This window comes from Perca flavescens, chromosome 9, assembly GCF_004354835.1.
Source record: "Perca flavescens isolate YP-PL-M2 chromosome 9, PFLA_1.0, whole genome shotgun sequence".
Lineage (NCBI taxonomy): Eukaryota > Metazoa > Chordata > Actinopteri > Perciformes > Percidae > Perca > Perca flavescens.
Genome location: NC_041339.1, coordinates 29296387 through 29320098, shown reverse-complemented (window position 1 = coordinate 29320098; position 23712 = coordinate 29296387). Strand labels below are relative to the sequence as shown.

General features: G+C 39.3%; 1 protein-coding gene across 1 annotated transcript in view; it reads left to right on the top strand.

The window, feature by feature from the left end:
* Positions 1 to 23712, top strand: part of LOC114560953 (glypican-5) — a 63710-nt gene that overhangs the window by 15076 nt on the left and 24922 nt on the right. The window contains exons 4-9 of the mRNA XM_028586588.1: positions 1100 to 1647; positions 2888 to 3070; positions 4527 to 4708; positions 4911 to 4970; positions 5854 to 5976; positions 19133 to 19253. Of these exons, the coding sequence (XP_028442389.1) occupies positions 1100 to 1647; positions 2888 to 3070; positions 4527 to 4708; positions 4911 to 4970; positions 5854 to 5976; positions 19133 to 19253 (1217 nt within the window). The remainder of the gene's footprint in view (positions 1 to 1099; positions 1648 to 2887; positions 3071 to 4526; positions 4709 to 4910; positions 4971 to 5853; positions 5977 to 19132; positions 19254 to 23712) is intronic.

Here is a 23712-nt window from a genome sequence, read left to right as displayed (position 1 = left end):
GCGTGGCTCTAAGGATGGCAGTCGGTTGGTCAGCTACCACTTGGGTCCAGACTAAAATTTTGCAATCCAACCTGTGGATGCATTTCTATTAAATTTGACAGAGACATTCATGGGTTCTAAAGGATGGATTCCAATCCCTGTTCTTTTATTCTAGGGCCTTCATAAAGTCAAAATGTCACTTTTGGCGCTTACCCATTGTTAGTAGCAGCTCTACTCGGCTCGGCTCGACTCGACTTGGCCGCGTTGCCCTGTCCTCCTTTTTCCATTGCAGATTTAGTACCGCCTCATGCGTGAGGCGAGCGTGGCTGTTCGTCATAGCGCCACCACAGGAATCTGCCGTCACCTAATGCGACACACACACAGAATGTCGAAGGTGTGTTGTTGCCACAGCCAGAAGACAACTCTTGTTCCAAAAGAAGCTGGAGGCAGCAAAATAAACACCGATGGCTAAACTATTTAAAAACGGCGGGTTTGTTCAGGACACCCCCGTCTGATGATGCAGTGATTAGTGACGATTCTCTCTGACCAATCAGTAGTCTGCAGGTTTTCACGACACCTTTTGGTATCGGCTCAGCTTGCTTGGAACCTGGATGGAGGTGATACTAAAAAAAAAAGTACCTGTTAGCAGGTACCAGGGACTTTTTTTTGTAATGGAAAATCAAAAAAGGCGAGTAGAGTCGAGGCGAGTCAAGCAGGTACCATGTAATGGAAGAACACCATTTGTCAACTTCAACTTCAGTTGATTTGAATTGCATATCACCCTCAAAGGGATCATTAGACTGACTGGAAATTTGGGTCTTTTTGTGAATGTACCCGAGTCAAACTTTCATAAAGTGTTTTAAAAATAGCGATTTTGATGTGATCATAGTAGTGCCTCCTAGCACATTCAAAAGGCCATTTGACCGAAAATGAAAATACGGTCAATCTTAAAAGCGGCGCTTCTAAATTTTCATTCACAAAAAGACCCTAGGTTGCATTTTGGCGAGATTTACGCTTTAATAATCTTGTTAATATTATTTTTGTTATAGTCATGATTAATTATCTTAGATATTTTTCACATGTAGAATAAAATGCGTGTTTATCTTCTCTCTCGTTCCAGACACCTTTGAGTCGCTCGTGTCCTTCACATCTAACATGACCAGCACTCTGTTCGACAGCGCCTACTCTGCTCTGGCGTCCGACTGTCGCCCCCTTGTGTTTCGGCTCTTCAGCGACATCAAACGCCACCTTTCTGGAGACTCCAATTCCACACTGGACAACGCTGTGCGTCGGTTCTACAATGATCTTTTCCCCTTGGTCTACCGCCGCCTGCTCAACCCTGGGATCGGCCACATGACACTCAAGTCCTATTTCCCCTCCTCCACGAATCACGACGACTGCCTGCGGATGACGCGGCAGGATGTCAGCCCGTTCGGACCCCATCCTCGCCTCCTGGTCAGCAGCTTGTCCCGTGCACTCGGGGTGGGCCGAGCACTGAGCCGACTGCTGGTACTGGCTGGAGAGGTCGTGAACGCGACCGAGAAGGCAACCTTATCTAGAGAGTGTGGGCGAAGCTTAGTGAGGATGCAGTACTGTTCCCACTGCAGAGGGATGACACTGATACGGCCCTGTACCGGACTGTGTGTCAACATTATGAGAGGATGTCTGGTAAGTGTTGGAATGTTTGTGCATTTACTGTTTGTATGTGTGCATCCGTTTTAATATGTGTGTGTGTGCTGGATGAGAAAGTTGATAGAAAGATCATGTCTTTGCATTAAGTATGGAGCTATAGTGGCAGGAGGCAATTAGCTTAGCTTAGCATAAAGATTGAAGGCAGGAGAAAAAAGTTATCCTGGCTCTGTCCACAGTTTAAAAAGATGCTTACACTAGCACCTCTCTTACTAATTACCACGTTATATCTTGCTTATTTAATCTGGAGAGAACATAAATGTAGAAATGACAATTTGTGGTTTTACTGGGAGTTATGTGCTATAAGAAAGCAAATAAGCCTATTTACCAAAATGTTGAAACTAGTCTTTTAAATTAACCTGCCCTTAAATCTCCTGCAACTTCCAAAGTAAACATTTTTGAAGAAGAAGAAGAAGAAGAAAACAAAACATACTTTATTAAATTACATTTAGAAATTAAAAATGTTGATATATCATATCAGTAATGTTTTGCTTCTTTAAAATATGTGTCATCTCATTCCAGATTTAGCAGTTGGGGGTTGTCAGAAATTAATCAAATGTTATTCTCTTAGGATCATGTGTGTGTGTCTGTGTGTGTGTGTGTGTGTGTGTGTGTGTGTGTGTGTGTGTGTGTGTGTGTGTGTGTGTGTTGTAGTTGATATGGCACAGCATTTTGTCAGTAAATCATTCCCACGTTAGGTTTTGAATTGACAAATAACAAGAGCATTGCCAAGAGAACTGGCAGTGTCTTCCGTGCATCTTACTGGGCTGCTTTAACAGCGCCCACAATAGAGAGACTTGGAAGATGGCACTGTTCATCCCGCTTGAGAGTTTCTTGGAAGAAAATAAAGCGTGGTGGTAAAACAAATTATATCATGTTTATCCTCTTCAGTAAAGAGCAAAGTCAGGGAAAGGCAGGGACACGTAGGAACAGCCTCTCTGTGACAGAAAGCAACTCACTTTATGGAAAATGCGGTCTTACTCGACACCTTCGTGAGCTAGAAACTGCTGGTCATCTCAATCGTTGGCTCTTTTCAATCCATCCAGTTGTTTTATAGCAAAGTGCCACAGTCAATTTGTCACTGAAATTGAAACATGTCCTTGTTCTCTTTCTCCACGTCTCCTTTCCACATTTGTCACCTCTGCACCCCCTTTTCATCCTCCTCCTTCCTTCACCATGCCATTTCAACTTCTTTTTCCGTCCATCCTCTCTATTCTAGGTGGGTGTATCAGAGCTTGGCGCCCCCTGGGGGAGTTTGGTGGTGTTGCTTCAACGGTTAGCTGCTACCTTAGCAACCAGCAGCAACCACAACAGCATGGAGTTAGCTCTGTTAGCAGTCCGAAATCATGTGAATGATGCTATACTGCACGCTCAGCTGCACGGGCCACGCGTTACAGCCACAGTAAGCAGAGGGGATGATGGGACGGAGATGTGTCCAAGTGTGGTTTGCTTTAAACTCTATATACTTTCATTTTTTCATAAAAGAAAATGTAGCTCCTGGATATTACTGCCAGTCTACTGAAAAAAGGTTTAAATACTAAAGTAATTTTACCCATAACATGTGCCCAAATAAAATACAATCATTGAAAAGGGATCAGTAACAGATAACAAATAACCCTTACTCATATGTCTCAATAATAAAGACATTTGAATTTTGGACACAGAGTGAGGAAGGCCGTGGGTTTTCTTTCAGCCCTGCAGTTGGATCTCCTCACAAAAGCCTTGTACCTAGATGGGCTAAAAACAGCCTCATTCTTCAGAGAATCTGGGGTTCCCCTCAGTCTTGTGTGTGTGCGAGTGTGTATGTGAGTGTGAATACAGATCCAGTGCCAGACAAAGACTGTGGTTGGCGGGACAACCAATACCCAAAATGCAGCTTGCTTCTGAGTGATGAGAAAGTTTCTGTGGTTAATCTCTGGACAAACAGACAGCACACAAACACATTCATGCATGCACACACTGTTGGAGAAGGAAATAGAGTAGCCATCCAACTTCGAGAGAACATTGTGGACTTAGTAGAGTAGATTCCTGAGAGGTAAACAAACATACACAAGCATAATCACACTGCTAATTGTGTCTAATAGGAAAATACCACTTAATTGGATATTTGATCAAGCTTCTTATTCATCAGACCACATCACCAAAAGCTATAACCCCTAACCCTTTAACAGTGTTTATGCGCACCATTTAAAGTTGATAGATTGCATCATGGATTTTAAAACAGCAGTAATTTCAGCAAACAATTAGGGCCAAACTGATTTTACCGGCCTCCATAATGCAGCATGTGTTGGATCTTTTGGTAAATTTGTCAATTTAGTACTAAGTTTCAGAGTAAAGTAAACACAGTAACAGAATTACAAATTGGTGTGAGGCTGATCTAGTATTATTATATTCACAATAACCAATAAACACTAACTATGAAAGGCAGACTGCGTAGGACACAGCTCCCAGCAACCTGAGTAAGTTGTAAAACACTAACACCATATTCTGCAACTGACAGCAACTGATAACTAAATAGCAATCAAGCAGAGGTGTCAAAATAACGAATTGATAGATGGTTAAAACATCCAGTTTCTGCCTCTCCATCTCCAAGTGGTTATGCAAACCCTACTGAACCTACTTCAAAAACATCGGCAATGCCAGGATCACCATGTCTTGTATTTAAAAATGTTAACAATATCCACTTTTATATAATTAATAGGGTTAAAGAACATCCAATTCAAAATTCTCTTCAAAAGAACATATTTATGACATGATGGATGGTCATCTGAGAAGATAGTGAGACGGTCTGTGCACATCACTTAGCCTTCCTCTGAGAAGCAGCCAAAACGCTGCCCTGCAAACTCTCTCTTCCTCAGGTAGAGAAGGTGTGTGGACCCCAGGCAGCTGGTCCCATGATGCCAAGTGCAAATCCCACCACCTTGCATGTTACACCCTCTGTGAGCCCTTCTACATCAGTAACCTCAGAGAGGTCCAATGGGACATCGCCTCCCTCAGCGCGCCCAGCTGCTCACCAGCGTCTGCAGCCGCAATCCCGCAGGTGAGCTCCATACATCTGATGAATTGTATGAGTTCTTGTCAGAGGTCAGAATATCTGGGGCAAGTTAGAATTTAGAAGGTGAATTAAATGCGGGAAGAGACACAGAGTAGAGGTTCTTTTTACATTTGTCCTTCAGTCATAGTAGAAGAAAATCAATTCAAACATTCTTTTCGTGCTTGTGTGTGTTTGTGCATCCCACCAGGTCATTCCTACTTAAAGGCTCCAGAGGAGACAAGAGTCGCAACCTGAAAAAACTGTCAAGGTAAATTCATCTCCATCAGTTGCACTTTGAAGTATTATCAAAGGAGTATTTGTCTGTAAACAAAGAAAAATTACAGACATCTTATTACATATCAATGGCTGCTCATGTTTTTTGCAATAGACATTTACATCATTCTGTCCATTCGTTTACCCTTAAAGAAAAGCCAGTGTCAAAAGGAACCTTATCAGTTAACAGTTACATTTCCCCCCTGCTATAATAATATGGACACTGGGTTGAATAATAATGTGGAACCGGTTGATATATTTTAAACATTGTATGTGGACCTCTTAACTCTGCTTGACGGATTAGTAATTTTAATGTTTATTAATTTCATACTTTTATGGACCTACATTTGGGGCAGGGTGGGGAAGTGGGAAAAATTTGGCTAAAATATTTTCAGTTTGTGTTTGTACCTTGTTGTAATCCTTTGAATCATAAATAAAGAGATGAAATAAAAAACATCATCACATAATGATTCAGTGCAAACATTAGGCCAATAAAGTGCAAAGCAACTGTTGTCAGTGAACTTTCAATTCTCTGTATCTTTAGTGGCATTTGATTAATACAATCTCTTAATTTTTTTTTACGTGTCATTCCTCTTCACTGATATAGCCATTTCCTAAAGGCTGAGGATAAATAAAACCTGACATCAGCCAAGTCATTAGAAGAAAGCCTTCATATCAGATTTTCATAATGGAGTCATTATCATTATCATTTCTTTTTTTACATTCCTCACGTTGCTTTCAGTAACTTACCTACCTGTCTATCAGAAGATTTCAAAAAGAATTGCACATGACAAGTCTAAATTGAAACAAATAAAAGCATATGGTACATTGGTCAACCCAAGTATTCAACTGTGCACAATTCTCTCTCTCTCTTTCAGGGAGTTTGAGGGCTCTATCCAGCGGTACCAGTGGTTTTTCTCAGAGCTGCCAGAGATGCTATGTGAAAGTGAGATGGAGGTTGAGCAGCACACATGCTGGAGCGGCCAAGAACTCGTAGAAAGGTGTGTGTGTGTGTGTGTGTGTGTGTGTGTGTGTGTGTGTGTGCGTGCGCGTGCGTGCGTGCGTGCGTGCGTGTATGTTACATTACGTGCATTACTTAGTAGCAAATAATTTATCCCAGGAAGGACCAGTGGTAGAATGTAACTAACTACTATAACTATATTTACTCAAGTACTTTACTTAAGTACAACTTTGAGGTACTTGTATTTTCTTTCCACTTTGTAATTCTACTCCATTGCATTTCAGAGAGAAATATTGCCAATACATTAATCTGACAGCTTTAGTTACTAGTTTTTTTACACATGAAGATTTTTGCACACAAAACACATGCAGTTTATAAAGTACCATGTTGTATTATGAATCAAACTACCCAAATATATATATAGGCCTACAAGTACAGCTGAAATGCTTAGCCATTTGAACATTTAGTTGATTGACAGAATTGTTTCCAGTTTCTAAAATGTGAGGATTTTTCAGCATTGAGTACCTTTACTTTTAATACTTTAAGTACATCCTGATGATACTTACATACTTTTACTTAAGTAACATTTTCAATGCTTATTTTTATTTTTATTTTAATTTACAAACTTTTGCTTGTAACAGAGTGTGTTTACAGTGTGGTATTAGTACTTTTACTTAAGTAAAGGATCTGATTACTTCTTCCACCACTGAGAAGGACCTACTAATCATATAGAGCAGTTGCTCTGACACACTATGTGGTACTGCATGCCTACTCAAGTGAGGCACCCACTTTGGACATGTAATGCTCATTTACGTTTGTAATTCCACTGGACAAGTAGTGAAAATGCAACCCCATTGGAGAGAATGTCATATTTCGTTGTTTCATTTTAGATCCAGTATGTTGGAATACAAAGCTCAGGAGGCCATGTAAAATCCAAGTTGGTGCGTAGTTAATTTGTCCGTCCTTGACTGGAGTGCTGCTACAGTATTTAACATTGCTATCTGTACTGCCATCTGCCCAGAAGCTTCGGTGTCACAATTTGGTGTTAAGTAACAACCCAATAGGTGTGTGAGACAGATGTTAAGTGCCACCTTGGATGTTGAATCTACTCAGCTGCACTTTACGGTGTAAATCGTGTGTTCGTTACTTTAGGTAAGCCTGATATAAAGTGAAATATCATCAGTTGTTGTTGAGCTTACATTGGTGGATTTGTATTTTCTACATGTATCTGAAACAGAACTTTAGAGTATGAAATCCCAGTAATGAGTTCTTTACTTGGGTAGTGATCCATGACTGCGTCTAATTGTTAGTGAAAATGATTTTTAAATTTAAAAAAGGGGACAAAAGTGCTGCATTTAAGAATGTGCGTGCGTGTGCGTGTGGTTGTGTGTCTGTGTGTGTGTGGGGGGTCCTCTAATAGTCGCCAGGGGGGTGACAGGGTTGTGAAGGTTAGAGAGTTTGTTTCCAGAGTCTTTCTCATGGTGATTACATTGGCAGCTTAAACTGGTAACAAGATAAATGGGCACACATACACGCACGCACCAACGCACACACATTCAGAGACGTGCACACAAACGCACTCCAACGCACACATTCATTCACACGTTCCAACTAACACGCATACCAACATGCACCCTGCAATACACACAGAATATGAAATATTCTGACATCTCGCTGTGCACGGCCTTCTCTCAACACACACACGCACACACACACACACACACACACACACACACACACACACACACACACACACGCACACGCACACATACACACACACACACACACACACACACACACACACACAGTTACTCAGTTGCTGTGATGGAGAAGTTTTTTCTGTTAATGGTCTATCAACCATATGAAACAGGCCATGTAGTCTTGCAAGGACATCCTACACAAAAACGCACACACACTTGTTTACTGCTTTGTCACCATCAGTGCTTCAGTGAAGGCCAGTAAACCTTATATTTAATGGCTCTGCCATTTCTTTACCTCTGCTGATATTTTAAGAGAAATTGAGCAGGACCCCTCCTATTTAATTGTATATAAATAACACTCTTTACAGTAATACATTTTGTGATGTACACTAATGTATATAATTTTTTGTTTAAGATATGCAGATGGTTACACCCTCAATAATGTCATAGATAAATAAACATCTGATGAAGTCCCTTTTGTCTGTAGGTCAGTAAGGTTTCTGAACATAAACAAGGCTGTATGTAAAATATTCAGAAATCCCCAGAGTGTGTATCTGTGAAGTGTGTTTTAGGGTTTTATTTAGAGGAACAGAAGAGGCATTACACTCAGCCTGTCTTGGACTTCAGCCAGTCTGTGCCTCTCTGACCTCTTTACATCTTCTTCTCTCTTGCATCTATCCATCCACCCGTTTATTCATTAATTCAGCCATCCATTCATCTCTCCATCCTTCTATTCAGACCTCCATTCACCTCCTCCGCCCTCTGACCCACTTCACTTACAAATGTCTGTGTTGGTGAGAGTTTGGGTATGTGAGAAAAAGAGAGAAAGGCGGCAAAACACACAGAATGATGAGAAAGTCTGAGAGTGCGTTATAAAGGAGAGGAGAGCAGATTGTTAGCTCTCTTCTCTCTTATACGGATACGCGCTAGCACGAGGATGAAGATGGTCCGGCCCCTGTTTAGGCGAAGAAGGGTCCAGCATAAGAGTAGGCGTCATTTCTTCCCCTGTCCCAAAGTCAAGCCTCGCCACAATAGAATACTGTAGTTGAAACATTTATTCCTAATCTTGAATAGCATCTTTTTATCATCAGAATGCACCCATGCCAAAACAGACAAAAAAGAAAGCAGAAGTGAAAGAACTAAAATACCTCTAACATTTCATTTGAAAACAAGCAGGCGAAATGTGTAAAAAAGAAATACAATCGGTTTACAATATTTACAATATTCAACAACTTTAAGTCAAAGTCTCAGAATACACTTACCAGTGAGTCACTTTGAATGACTTGAACAATTTGGAGACCCATTAGTAAACAATTCTATCAGCTGCCAACCCAACCTAAAGGCCCTAGGCCGTAAATAAACTGAGGCAATGGCAGGACACAATTGGCAGCAGACTCGTCCAATCACTCCTGGCCAGTCCACAGTAGAGCACATAGTAAGTGACAGTGGGTCATTACGAGACACACATTCAGTTAAAACTGTTATTAGAATAACCATTAAAATTACACCACTGGGCAGGTGCTTTTATTTTGTTAACTAAATCCTGTAGAGAAATAATCCCATACTTGTACACATGATGCAAAGTCAAAAGTCATTAGGCCATAATACAACACACTACAAATACAATCCACACTCTTACAGTAAGCACATTTTCCAAACATCACCATCCACCAATAAATATATGATTATATTTATTTATATTTATGTCTCTGAACTCTTGATTGACTGGCATTTTGAACAAGATAGTCCAAGTATGCTGCTATGAGATAGACTTTGTATTGTGTAACTGTGCTGGAATATTCACACAGTGTAAGGTTATACATATATGTGTTTTGCAGCTATAGGGCTGATCACAAAAACTAAATAATCGAGAAAAACGATTATTTTGCACATTATGCTCTGCAAGTAAAAAAAAGAAAGTCAAATGGGAAAAGTATTTCACAGTTCAAGGTGTTTTCACTGTTGATTTGTTTAACTTTTTAAATCCAATAATTGCAACATCTTTCCAAAAGTCATCAATGAGTAATTGTGGTAGATAATCATGATTATGATTTTTTTTCCATAATCGAGCAGCCCTAATTTGAACTGACTAAAGTGAACTCTTTATGTTGGCAGTTAGAGTTGTAATAGCTGTTTTTTTCCAGAAGAGGGAAGCATGTTATTACCATCCTAAGTAACAAGACATTAACTCTGCTTCCACTTCTGAAGTCCTGCCACACCCGATGTTTTGATGTATTTAGTGTTTTTTAAAGCATTACAATCTGTTTTACATCAGCCATTGATGCTCTACAGAATCAGGAAAATGCTGTTAAAAGGCAGAGAAAGAATTGTCCCGAGGGGGTGAAAAGGAATGTGAAGGATGGAGAAAGTGAGACTCTCCAAACCACAGCATATTGCTTCCATGTCTTGTACAAGAGGTACATGTATAAGCCTCAGGTGTGTGTGTGTGTGTGTGTGTGTGTGTGTGTAATAGAGCTATGTAAATGACTCCACAGGAATGTCGCTAGATTTACAATTGAGGTTGTGACTCTCATAATTACACACCTCTCTCAGATCAGATAACTATGTCAGGTAATTTCATTTCTACTGTGTGTGTGTGTGTGTGTGTGTGTGTGTGCGTGTGTGTGTGTGTGTGTGTGTGTGTGTGTGTGTGTGTGTGTTTCCATGCATGCCACAGTCGCTTTAAACGTTACTGTTAACAACCCCGCAGTAACCGAGGGCAACAGCAGAGCAGCTTTGTCATTATGGTGCTGGTGATTTATGTCCGTCGTTCTCCAGATCTTATTAAATGTCGCTCTACGTGTCACACACAGCACACTTTCTGCAATATTATCGTCTCATCAAACAGAGAATCCAGACAGTTTGTTATCTGGCCAATAGCTTATTCACAGCAATACATTCAGCCAATGCTTTAGATGTGAAGATGCTGTTGATATATTCCCCTTCACTTGAATATAAAGCACAATCCACAAAGTGTGATTTATCACCAACACTGACAAAGAAGATTTGTTCATTTGCCAAATGGTAATTAGGCTTGGGTAATTGAAAAGACATTGTTTTGTAGCTTCAGTAACCTTTGCACATAATACTCATGTTTATGTGTTGGCAAAAGATGTGATGTCTGTAAGTCCAATCAACAACACTGATTTGCTCATTGTGCTTGACCTTACTCATTTTAATTGAACTTAATAATACTGAGAGCAGTCAAGTTAAAGCAAATAAAGCCAACTCCTCTTCACCTCAGCCTCAGTAAATCTGATGGCTGTTAAGCATTAAGTGAAAATGATATCTGTTCAGCTTTCAACAGATGTTTAGTTACTGCTGATAGAGTGTTTTAAGAATGTCTCAGCCTGCAAATAACAAATAGTTGCATACAGCCAACTCTGCCAATTCCCCTTTCAGCTTTTTACTGTCAGGCTGTAGATGTTAGACAGCCCATTTTCCATTACATCTTGCATAGTCATATAGTCATTGATATTGGCTCGTGTGGTCCCTCTGCATTTGCGGTGGAGATTGCGGTGGCCCTAATAAATATTGTTGTCCTACCTGTCACTTAGACTGGAATTGCTAGTTAATAACAACTGTATGCATTCCTCTTGGAGCACTCCATGTCATTCTGCTCTTAGAGTCAATCCTAGCTCCACATAATGTTAGCTGTAAATAATTTAGACGATAGGAATATTGTCCTGTATATTATATTTATTTATATATTTATTATTTATTATATATACTGTATATATATTTATAAAAAAACATTTGATACAGTTGATTATTCTTTACTTTTTACAAAGATTGTTTTCATTAGGAGTCAGAAGGGATGCCTGTAAATAGTTTCAGAGCTGTTTATGACATGACTGCCGTGTGCGAGGGTAGGGACAGCCCAATCTGAATACTGTACATGTCATGGTAATGACATTTCTTTCATGCTTAATAGTCAAATACATCTTTATGCAGACGATTCTCTAATATTCTGTGTCGCTGATTCTATTCAAGTAGCTACAGAGAAATTACAACTCCTCTTTAATAAATTTAATAAGTCATTGTCTCCACTGTAACTCGTTTTGATATTAAGAAGATCACAGCATGTAGAAACAGGTATCAATGAAAAAAATGCACATTTAGATATCATATAGAAAACCTTTGTATCCACCAAATCCTGAATTTCTGCACAGAAACAGTTACCATTTATGTTGTACAGAAAGCATTGTTAAAGTAGTTTTGTCTCTCAGTTCCTGATTATGGGGATGTATAGAAATGTGCCTGTATAGGTCTTAAGATGCTTAACAGTTTAGTCTTGTATAGCAGTAGCAGTAGAAGGTGAAAAACCTTTAAAACACAATGAAAGAAAATATACACATTTCTGTTACCAGAGATATATATATATATATATATATATATATATATATATATATATATATATAAATTCATGTTCATAGTAACCATTCAATCATTTCCACATTTCACAAAACCAGAAAATGCCTTCCTCTGTAACAGTTTTTAACTTTATATCATGTCTACTCTAGCTGCTTTTTAACACATTTTTTCAACCCAATTTTTAACAATTGTCGGCTTTAAACAGCTGCTTGTGATTTACACAATCTTTACTCCCGTTTGACTTGACGTTACTTGAAGTAATTATAATATTCATCATTGCATTTTTTATGATTAGTTTGGTTGGTCTTCCTTTACTGAGAGAAATATTAACCCTTTGGTGATTACTTATCTACAAATGTCTTATTGGAAAATTGTCATCTTGTATGTATCCTTCAATGCTCTAAAAGGAATGACTGTTGTATTGTTGGTGCACTGGTCTTACAAAATGAACTGCACAGCCACACAAACCCAAACACTTTATACACCTCTGTAACACCCTGTCATTATCATGACGCTTTAACTAATTATGGTAATTATTTAGTTCTGTTTGTGTCTGTTTATATAGTATATGAGTTAGTTTATTTGTCAGTGTAACTGTAAACAGGGTGTGTGTGTGTGGGGGAAAAAAAAGCAAGTCTCATCCAACCTTAATAATAAATAAAGGTCAAATCAATTGCCTGTCACTCTTGGCTACATTGTTACTAATAAAGACACACATTTCGAGCATTAATGCATTTAAAAGAAAATATTGGTGTAGGTGTTGCCAGTCTTGGGTGTGTGGCAGATTCATTGGACGTGTGGTGTTGACACTGATCCCTAAAATCTTTGCTGGAGTCTAAGGAATCTTGGGATTTCCCCCTGGGGCACAGTGTGTGGTTTCTAATTGAGCTTTTTTTCTCTTTTCATCCTCCCTCTTCACCCTTCTCTTTTCCTGTCTTTTTTTCCTCCTCTTTCCTCTCATATTTTACTCTTTTTATTGCCTTGGATTTTATAAATCAGTTAGGGTGAGGTTTGCAGAACCTTTCATCACATGTGTTAATGCATTTACATGTAGTCCAATATCATGTTGTCACGGATACTCAATCACACTGTTTTGGGAATGTCGGTACATGTAGCATATCCTGTTTTTGTCCACCATACTGTCTCATTTGATGAAACAGTCAAAGAAGAATTCATTTCTTGTCATTAGCAGTGGTGCAACGTATGATCTTTTGCTGTTCACTGGTACATCTTTGTAATCAATGTAAGCAGTTTCCATGGTGATTGGTGTTTGGAATGTGCCTTTTGTTTATGTAGCAGCAATACAAAAGACATCCATGAAATATGGTCTGTGTTATAAGATTAGTGGGTTAGCCAGCTAATTTAGGATTAACCCAGACTTCCGTATTGATAAGGCTTGCTAACTTTTTTTGTGCCGTGTGGATAACTTCCTCTGGAGCATGTTAAGATCAAAGGATTTGAGAAAATGTATAAATGGCCAGTGGCACAGTGATTGTTGCAGGATGAGTTATGCACAAATGCTAGATAGAAAAGTGACTATACTCATATATCAGTATTTCCATCAGTGGTTGGTTCAGTGCTGCTTGCTGTTATATGTTGAACATTTCAGAATATGAATAGAATAGAAAATCTTAAGTGTAATGTCAATGCTATGTTACACACATAGCTGCTGAAGCTTCACATTTAGGCTACACCGTAGCTGATGGGTGTCCCTTTAATAATTTAACTATAGTCTCATGAGTAAACAAACAATGTGGACCTTCCCACCATAGGTTACATCACAAAGTAAATTAAAGAATGTAAACTGTAGATAAAGCCTGATCATGCAAGGATCTGTCTAGCATTGCATATCTGATGCTGAACTATATAAATCAAAACATGTGCCCCATGTGTCAACCATGAATCCATCTTTAAAAAATGTGAGTGGTATTTGCACACTGAAAAGTAGCTCCCACCAATTTATGTAAACAGTACTACAGTCAAACGGACCTTAATCAATTGCTCTTTTCCTCTAGCCATTTTGTTTAATCATTTACAATGCAGTTTTTCTCCAGTACTCTTCTCTGCATTGCCCAGCAGAAACTGTATAATGCATCTCATCATGAAACATAAGAGTGAAATTCTGTTTTTCCCCATACACACTCTAGACTACTTAATATGTTGAAAGTGTCAGCACTATGTTTAATTTATTTTTATTCAGTGCCATATCTGTTTATTATATATTATATATATTATATATTAAATAAAGTTGTGTGCTATATTCTTTTTCCCCACTGCATCTTATTATTTTTGCCTCTCTAATGACCTCATTTTCCCATGAGGATCTGTAGTCTCATTCATTCACTCTCTCATGGATTACCAATGTGAGAAAAAGACTAAGCTGGAATTGCTTTGTGAGTCGGGCCTCAGGACATCAACAATCAACACTTTGATTAGAATAAGACTGTAAGGAGTATTTAATCCATTTATTAAGTAAAATGTATGTATGAAAACAATCTGTTTAACAATAAAACAATTTGAGAAGGTTGATTAGAGACTTCATGCATTCTGATTAGAGATGGTCCGATACCAAGTACCAATCCGATACCAGTGTGTCATATATTTTATTATGTTTTAACAACTGTATGGATGTCATATGATTTTTATCTTTGTTGGCTCATGTTAAACTCATTGTGAAACATGAACAAACACTAACAATGAATGCCACAGAACTTTCTTTTATTATCCAGTTTGACAGTCAGTTATAACGGAAAAAGAACATTAATAACGTAGATTTTCTTTAGGGCTTTATTGCGTGGTGGTATAGTACTCGTATCGGTAACGGAACATCTCTTATTCTGAGTAAACTTTCTGATGGGATCTGATTCCAGACCAGCAGGGTTAGCATGGCTCCAGATGCTGGGGTCTTCACCACTACACCGTCTCTTGGAATTAGTCAAGTAGTTTGTTTTTATGTTCGGTTGCATCTGCTCTCAGGTTCCCACAACCCTTTCCCCTTGTTGCCATAGCCAGAGTGTGTTTTCGAGGGTGTGGACTCAGCGGTTACTGAGTTGGTGGCTGATTGTATTAGCTAGCAGAGCTGGTTTGGACCGTGGAGACTTGGAAACATATGACTCATGAACTGTTACTTCTTCTCTTTTTCTTTTCTCTCACTTCATCTTCCTTTTGATCCACCCACTGCAATCCCCCCACGCAGACAAAATGATGTGATACTCACTTATAGCCCACTACAGAATGAAACATCAATGTGCTAGATGACCAAGGATCAAACTCTGTGATGATGTTTATTTGCCACATTCAGGCCACTCTACCCAATTTGTCATTTAAATTAGTTCAGTATGATGTACTTATATGCATATAGCTGCAGAAAAAGTAGCTATTCAGAAAAATCATCCAGAAGAAGCCAGAAACCAGTGGACAGCCATCATTCATAGCTGGTAATATTTAACAGGCCAAATTAAATTTAGCTTAAAGTGCCCATATTATGAAGAAATCACTTTTTCTGGGATTTGGGGTGTTATTTTGTATCTCTGGTGCTTCCACACGCATACAAACTTTGAAAAAAAATCCATCCATGCTGTTTTGAGTGAGATACGGTTTCTGAATGTGTCCTGCTTTCAGTCTCCGGGCGAGCTGGCTTTTTACGTCACTAGCCGAAACGAGCTGGCTAACCGCAACCGTTAGCATGCTAGCGTTAGCATGCTACCTCGTTCTCAATAGCAAAGCACTGCTACAACACACAAGTTCACCATAATCTACAAAAGAACTACTTACATGTGCGCCCTCGTTTAGAAGTCTCCCAGCTAATCCTTTCTTGTAACTAACCGAAGTTGGAGAAACAGGCTCTCTTTTACTGTCTATGGAGCTAGCTAGCTGACATGATCTACATCTGAGCTACTGCGCATGTGCAGTGCAATCAAAGATAGTACAGAAGAAGAAGAAGAAAAGAGGTCTCACTCTGTAGTTAAAACAGAGACCAGGTGAAAAGAGGATCTGTAGCAGTGAGAGACAGCTGTGCAGTACAACAAAAACATGGTGTTTTTTGAAAATTAAACCATGTAAGCCTATTCTGGTACAACCTTAAAATACAATTATGAACCTGAAAATGAGCATAATATGGGCGCTTTAAAAGGCCCATATCGTTCTCATATACATGTTAAACTCTGCTCTTATGGTAGCAAAATAAACATACTTTGTAGATGGTGCAGGGAGTCCAGTAACCATTCAAATCCATCACTAAAATTAGTGTAATACCACTTACATCCCACGAGTACGGTGGCCGACAGGGGCAAACGCCCTGCAACTTCAGAAAACACATGCAAATAGACAAAACACAAGCAAATTAAGAAAACAACTTCATTAATTTTAAACAACACGTGCAGCATTCCGCAAACGCGCTGCATATACACACAACACAACCAAATATACAAACGCGCTGCAATTAAAAAACAATGCAAAAAGAAAAGCAAACCCCGAAAAAAGAAGCGATGCCAAAAGAAAAACAACTTTATTAATTTGACAACACATGCGCAGCATTCAGCAAACGTGATGCAAATACACACAACACAACCAAATACATAAACGCGATGCGAATAAAAAACGATGCAAAAAGAAAAGCACACAAACCCCAAAAACAAATGCAATAAAAAAACGGTGCATCCAGATTCCACAACGGAAGTTCTCCAGACCTCTAGAGGGAGCAGCTAAGTGGAACAGCGGGATTTATGACCCCTTTTCTGCCTTTTTATTAGAGTCGGGTACGGCTGCATATTAAACAGAGAACTCCTGTCTCATGCCCTTATTAATAACATAATATAATATATTAGTAATATACAGTCTATGCTCCCGTCTCAGCCGGGAGGCTGGTGCCGTGCTCGAACTTCGACTTTTCAAAATAAAAGCTTGCGTTTGGTCGGCTCGTCTTCCTTTGGTGTTTTGGATGTTTTTGAACTAAACAGTACGGCAATCATGCTAAACAGTACGGCAATCATGCTAATAACTTTTTCAGCAGATGTCTTACTTACAACACAATGGAGCAAGCAAAGCAGTTTTGTCTTTATGTGCAGGCGGGATTTAGGCTATTCAGTTTGATAAATCCCACGGTAAATTGGCTGGTTTACTAAACAGGGAGGGACTATTTTAAATAGTCTATTTTTTGTATTCCAAGAGCGTATTGCTCCACAATATTAATACAGATTGGTCACTTATTTTGTTGTATAATCACAATATTACACTTAGCAGTGGAACAGCTAATTGTTTTTTTTTGGGCTGGGGGGAGAGCATACTAACAGTCTATGAGAGAGAGAGAGAGAGAGAGCGAGACGTTCAATCTCAGAACGGTGTGCAAAGGTGAGCTCATAGACTGTAAATATTTAGTCTATGTTTGAGATATGTTTTCTCTCGTCTCGGATCGGGTCACAGGTGATACTCAATCAGCAGAGACGTGTCTGTAAACTCGTGGTAATAAAACATTTAAAACTGCATCAGTGTTTAACGTTGACGTTTGTTTAAGCCACATTAAATAAGAGGGTTTAAGTTCCAGGTCCGAAAGCGCATCACTGAAGTGTAGACCTCCTCAAGTGTAAAATTGTGATTGTACAACAAAATAAGTGACCAATCTGTATTCATATTGTGAAGCAATTCGCTCTTGAAATACGAAAAAAAAGACTATTTATAATCCCTCCCTGTTTAGTAAACCAGCCAATTTACCGTGGGATTTATCAAACTGAATAGCCTAAATCCCGCCTGCACATAAAGACAAAACTGCTTTGCTTGCTCCATTGTGTTGTAAGTAAGACATCTGCTGAAAAAGTTATTGTATTCATTAGCATGATTGCGGTACTGTTTAGTTCCAAAACATCCAAAACACCCAAGGAAGACGAGCCGACCAAACGCGAGCTTTTATTTTGAAAAGACGAAGCTCGAGCACGGCACCAGCCTCCCGGCTGAGACGGGAGCATAGACTGTATATTACTAATATATTATATTATGTTATTAATAAGGGCATGAGACAGGAGTTCTCTTTTTAATATGCAGCCGTACCCAAAAGGCAGAAAAGGGGTCATAAATCCCGCTGTTCCACTTAGCTGCTCCCTCTAGAGGTCTGGAGAACTTCCGTTGTGGAATCTGGATGCATCGTCTTTTTTGTTGCATTTGTTTTCGGGGTTTGTGTGCTTTTGGTTGTGTTGTGTGTATTTGCATCGCGTTTGCTGAATGCTGCGCATGTGTTGTCAAATTAATGAAGTTGTTTTTCTTTTTGCATCGCTTCTTTTTTCGGGGTTTGCTTTTCTTTTTGCATTGTTTTTTAATTGCAGCGCGTTTGTATATTTGGTTGTGTTGTGTGTATATGCAGCGCGTTTGCGGAATGCTGCACATGTGTTGTCAAATTAATAAAGTTGTTTTCTTAATTTGCTTGTGTTTTGTCTATTTGCGTGTGTTTTCTGAAGTTGCAGGGCATTTGCCCCTGTCGGCCACCATACACGAGAAACACCTAGAGTAATACAAGTATAAATACCACTTAACTCAAAAATACTACCTAAACATATGTATCAATATATATATAAAAAAAAATACTGCCTTTGAAATTGTACTCAGTAAAAGACTGAGTACAGCCGTCAAATATAGTTAATTTGTAAAATAAAAGAGACATGTTATGGAGTTCAATGAATCATTTTACAACCCGTTCTTTATAAAATCTCCATGACTTCAACAAGGTGATTAAGATTAAGATCAGTCTGCCAGATGATGAACTCATGTCACCATAGCTGAACTTCTCAAGTGACTCCTCTGCTTGAATACAAGTCTGTTTCTTTGTTTCATTTGCCAGGAGTTAACTTATTTTAAAATGTGTGTGTGTGTGTGTGTGTGTGTGTGTGTGTGTGTGTGTGTGTGTGTGTGTGTACATGAAGTGTATCACTACACCCTGACTGAACACACTAGTATAGTGACTGTGGGAAAACTGGGGCATGAGATGAGAGCAACACACACACACACACACACACACACACACACACACACACACACACACACACACACACACACACACACACACACACACACACACACACACAGAACTGGGACAGAAAGTACTTCATGTCTCTCTCTTGTTCTTTCTTTCTGTAGTTATGCAGGTCTTGTGGTTGGCAGCAGTTTAAAAGCCCAGAAGGAAAACCCAGAGATGACCGTCCGTAATACAGATCCTGTGCTGAAGGGGGCGAAGCAGAGGCTGGAGCAGCTAACACAGGTATGCACACCCATGAATAAGAAAAAGAGGTGAGGTAAATGTTGGCACACACCATTCTCACAATTTTGTATTCTCGACCAACCTTGTAATTATTTCACTTGCTTTCGGTCCAAAGTTTATGTTCACAGGGGTTAGCTTTTTGCAACGCTAATTGCCTACAGATAGCAATATTGATTGGCCGGTCCATTTTTTCATCAACACCATCCAGAGCAAGTCATCTTGATATAACATTAATATATAGATTTGTGGTCCCCAGGGCCCAGTTTTTCAAAAGTAATCCATTGGTATTTCGGATCACGGATTGGATCAAATCGTGGAAATGGGTTTTAGCAAAAGAGGGATTGCGAACTAAGATCAGATCACGTAATCTGATTTTACATTTGATCTGGATCAAACCTGCCCTTTGAGTTTTTCAAAACTTTGAACTCGGTTTGGGATCTATTTGATCCAAAAAAAGTGTTTTTTTAAGTGAATGATCACAAAATCAATGTTTACTGATGATATATACATTTCTTCATATTTGAAGCATATGTGAAGCATGTCACATCTAATGAGATATGGTAAACAAAAAAACAAAACAAAAAACAATATAACAAAATAAAGAATGTAAAATGTTTCTCTTTATTACAGTGTTTCTATTTCTTAAAATAAATACAAACAATGGCTATTAGTAGGCTACACTGTTGGTTCCATTTAAGGCTCTGGTAAACACGATTTGGTAATCCTGAAATTTGGTATTTGGATCACAGTGATCCACTCCAATGTTCCTTTAAAAAACTGGCATAAAAGTGAGATGGATCAAGTGATCCTGGATAGCAAAACATGAGATTTCCAAATCCATATCAATTTGATCCAGATTACATTTTTTGAAAAACCCAGTTGATGATGATTTTGTTATTCTGGTGACCTCATGGTCTTTGAATATATCCCTATATACCGTATGTATATAACATCCTGTCTGAATAGTTTCCCGCAGGATGACTCCTATTGTTTTTTGTGACGCTCTGACCTTTCTCCTAGCACCACTATCAGGCAAAAATGTCCTCTTACACTCAGGAAATGTAATGGGCAGATGGTCATGAAATTCTCCCCCAGAGACGTTTTCCATTTTAGACACATTAGCTTTCTTTGTTGCAACGTCATCATCAGGCCAAAATGTCAACTTTGCATCAGCATGAACTTTAACATACCTTATAATCTTGAAGGCATTCCAGCATGTACATATCTGACATTGATATATTGAGATTTCTAGCAATGGCCCACACAATGAAGTCAGTGTCTTTTTCTCTTTCCCTTTCCCTTTAACCATTCCACAATAGCGTAAGCTGTGACATATTTTTGCATTAGGCTGGGATATTAATGTATCCCACTGTGCAGGCTATGCCGTGGCCTCTGTTGTAAAACTGTATTTTGGAGAACTTAAGTGTTGATGTAGATGAAGTCAGAGTAGTAATCTAATAAGAGGATCTGAAGGTGATGTTATAACTCTTTCCATAAGCGTTTAAGGTGCTGTAGGTAGGATTGGGAAGATCCAGGACTTAGCCAAAAAATTTGAACATCGACAACTTCTCAGTCATTCCCCCTTTCCGCTAAAGCCCAAAACGGTCTCCTAAACCCCTCCCCCAACAAGGGAGAATGAATGTGTGTGGATGAGCAGTGATTGACACGCAGTTACTGTACGTACACACCGCCGCCGACTTGGGCGTCTAAAGATACCGGAAGTCATTAATTTTCAATGGAAGCTGGCTTCTCTCAGCTGCAAGGAGCGTCAAAACTGTCGGCGTCGCGTTTTGGGCGTTTTGAGCGTTTTGAGCGTCAATCAGAAAGTTGAACTTTGGTCAACTTTATGGTAATGAGCTATGACGCGGTTCAGCGGCAAGCAGCAGCAAACGGCAGCAACCAATCGGAATATAGACGTCCTTCTCGCTGGCTGATTCTGGAGAAACATACGATGTAAACTTTTGTTCCTACCAAGACATTAGTTCCATGAAAATGGAGGGAAATCTCATAATCGCCGTTGCTGGGTTCCCCTATCATTTATGATGTAACGTTGTTTTTGCGATAAGGACCAGTTAACGTGCCGTCACATGGTCTCTAAACAGTCCGCTCACAGTGAAGTCCTGCACGGGTCAACAGCTGGCGGCTGCTCGCTCTGCCTGCATTCTGCTGCGGTTCAGCGGCTAACTGCTAACAGACACCGCTGTGACCAACAAACAATACAAATGATGTCCTTATATATGTAATTTATAAAAGGTTTCTAGTGTCAGTGTATTGGCCGTGCAGTGGCTGCTTGTGCTTTTTCTTCAATCGTGTGTTGCACATGATCGAAGAATGCTCCCACGTCAGAGCGGCCAAAGCGTCAAACAGCTTCCTTGGACTTTTTGACAAGCGTCCTCGACAGGGCGTCCAGAGCTTCTTTGCAGCTCAAGTCGGCGGCGGTGTGTACGTACAGTTAGACACCCCCCCCCCTGGCCCTGATTGGTGCATCTGAACAGGGAGCTGTGTATTTTTGCAAATCACACTACAGGCTGTAGGTGGTGCCAGAGGAGCTGGATTTTTTTATTTTGTATTACCTGCTTCATGTAGTTCTACTGGAACATAGGGTCAGTTTCAGCAAATATGACAGAAAGTTAGTTTTATAAGGCTTACCTACTGCACATTTAATATCTTCAGTAGTCACTGCCCTATTGGACAGAATTATTCATATCCATGCTTAAATAATGATGCTGTTGTTAGTTCTTTGACTGTTATTGTTGTGGTGAAATATTAGGTTTAGCCTCGCGGTGTTTCTCGTGGGATGTAGGTGTGATACACAGTTGCTAAAGCTGCAGGGGTCTGGATTGTGTGTGTGCGTGTGTGTGTGTGTGTGTTTGTGTTCTCAATCATTGGTTATCACCTCATGTGTGAACTGCTGCTTAATCCAATAAACTTAAATGTCAGCACTCTGAACAGATGTAGATAATAACATGCAATAATACATGCATTAATTCAACAATTAAACTGGATTTATGCAGCATTTTCAAAACTCTGAACAGCATGGTAATATGGTGTTGTGATTTGCTTGAATGATTCCTAAAATCATGTGAATATGACTCCATAAAATGATACATCAAGGTTATCCATAATGATGATTACTTATTAATTATGAGGATTATGTGGCTGTTTTGAGGTCCGTTTTGCGTCAGACAGGCTGATAGACAGACAAGGGCAGACAAGTAAACGCATACTGAGAGGAGGACCCGGCAAACAAGCAAAGAATTCAACAACGAAACGTATGGTATGATAGCCATTAAAGGACGAGGCTGGCAATATTCTGTATTTTGGTAATTGTTTACAAATTACATGATAAGATAAAATCTTTATCTTTATATTTTATGACATTCCAAGCCAGTCTGTGGTACTTAACGGGTCATGGATTGTTTTAAAGGCAAACCGGTCAAACAGGAATAAATACTGCTTTTGTTGGGGACTATTTTCAGCGACAATATTTGGCTGTGCTAGCAAGGATTTATGGCAGAAGGTTTTTTTTGTTTGTTTTTGGACTAAGATGTGTCAAGCTTTGGATACACAGGCAGAAAGATCCATTTATCATTGGTTTTGGTCATTGGATTTGTTAACCAACAAAACTACATAATATCAACAGACTTATTTAAAGCGCATGCTTGTTAGATCAAGAAGTCAATTTGAAATGAACCAGGTATACTTAGACTTATGTTTTGATGTCGCAGCAAGATCTTTCAAGGCTGACTCTGAGTGCTTTATTGTGAGGTCAGAGTGAAAATTGTAGTTTCTCAAGGACATATGAGAAACTCTTTTAAAAGTGTTGATGGTTTTGGAATCATCATGGAAAAACCATGGGATGGCACATGCTATGGTTTATTTTTCTTTTTTTGCTGTTGAGGCTCTTTCTGTGCTCCGTCTAATTTTGGTGGTGAGTCCATTCATCATGCTGCATTTACATGGAGGAAATGTTAAGTCAGCATCCCTTCCCTGCCATATACACAAACCACACATGCATCATGCAATCACTTATGTATGAGATTTGCTTTCTCAGGCCCATTAATTCTATGTAACCCATAAATGTCCTCTTCTTCTTTCATTCATTTAAAGACTATTAAAGCCTCTAAAGCACACACACACACACACACACACACACACACACACACACACACACACACACACACACACACACACACACACACACACACACACACACACACACACACACACACACACTATGAGGATAGGAAAAGTGAGATCAATGTTTTTGGACTTGTAAAGCGTCCCGCTGAATTGATGATGGTAATGATAACAGGCCACAAGTCAGATATAACACAGCTCATCTGCATTGCAAACTATTTTCAGTTCCAAATGGTGTGCATCCTTTCCATCTTTTTGATACATTTGGAGAACAAGTTTAGAGTCAACTTTGGAAATCCATGGCAGAGGCTGTGCTTCT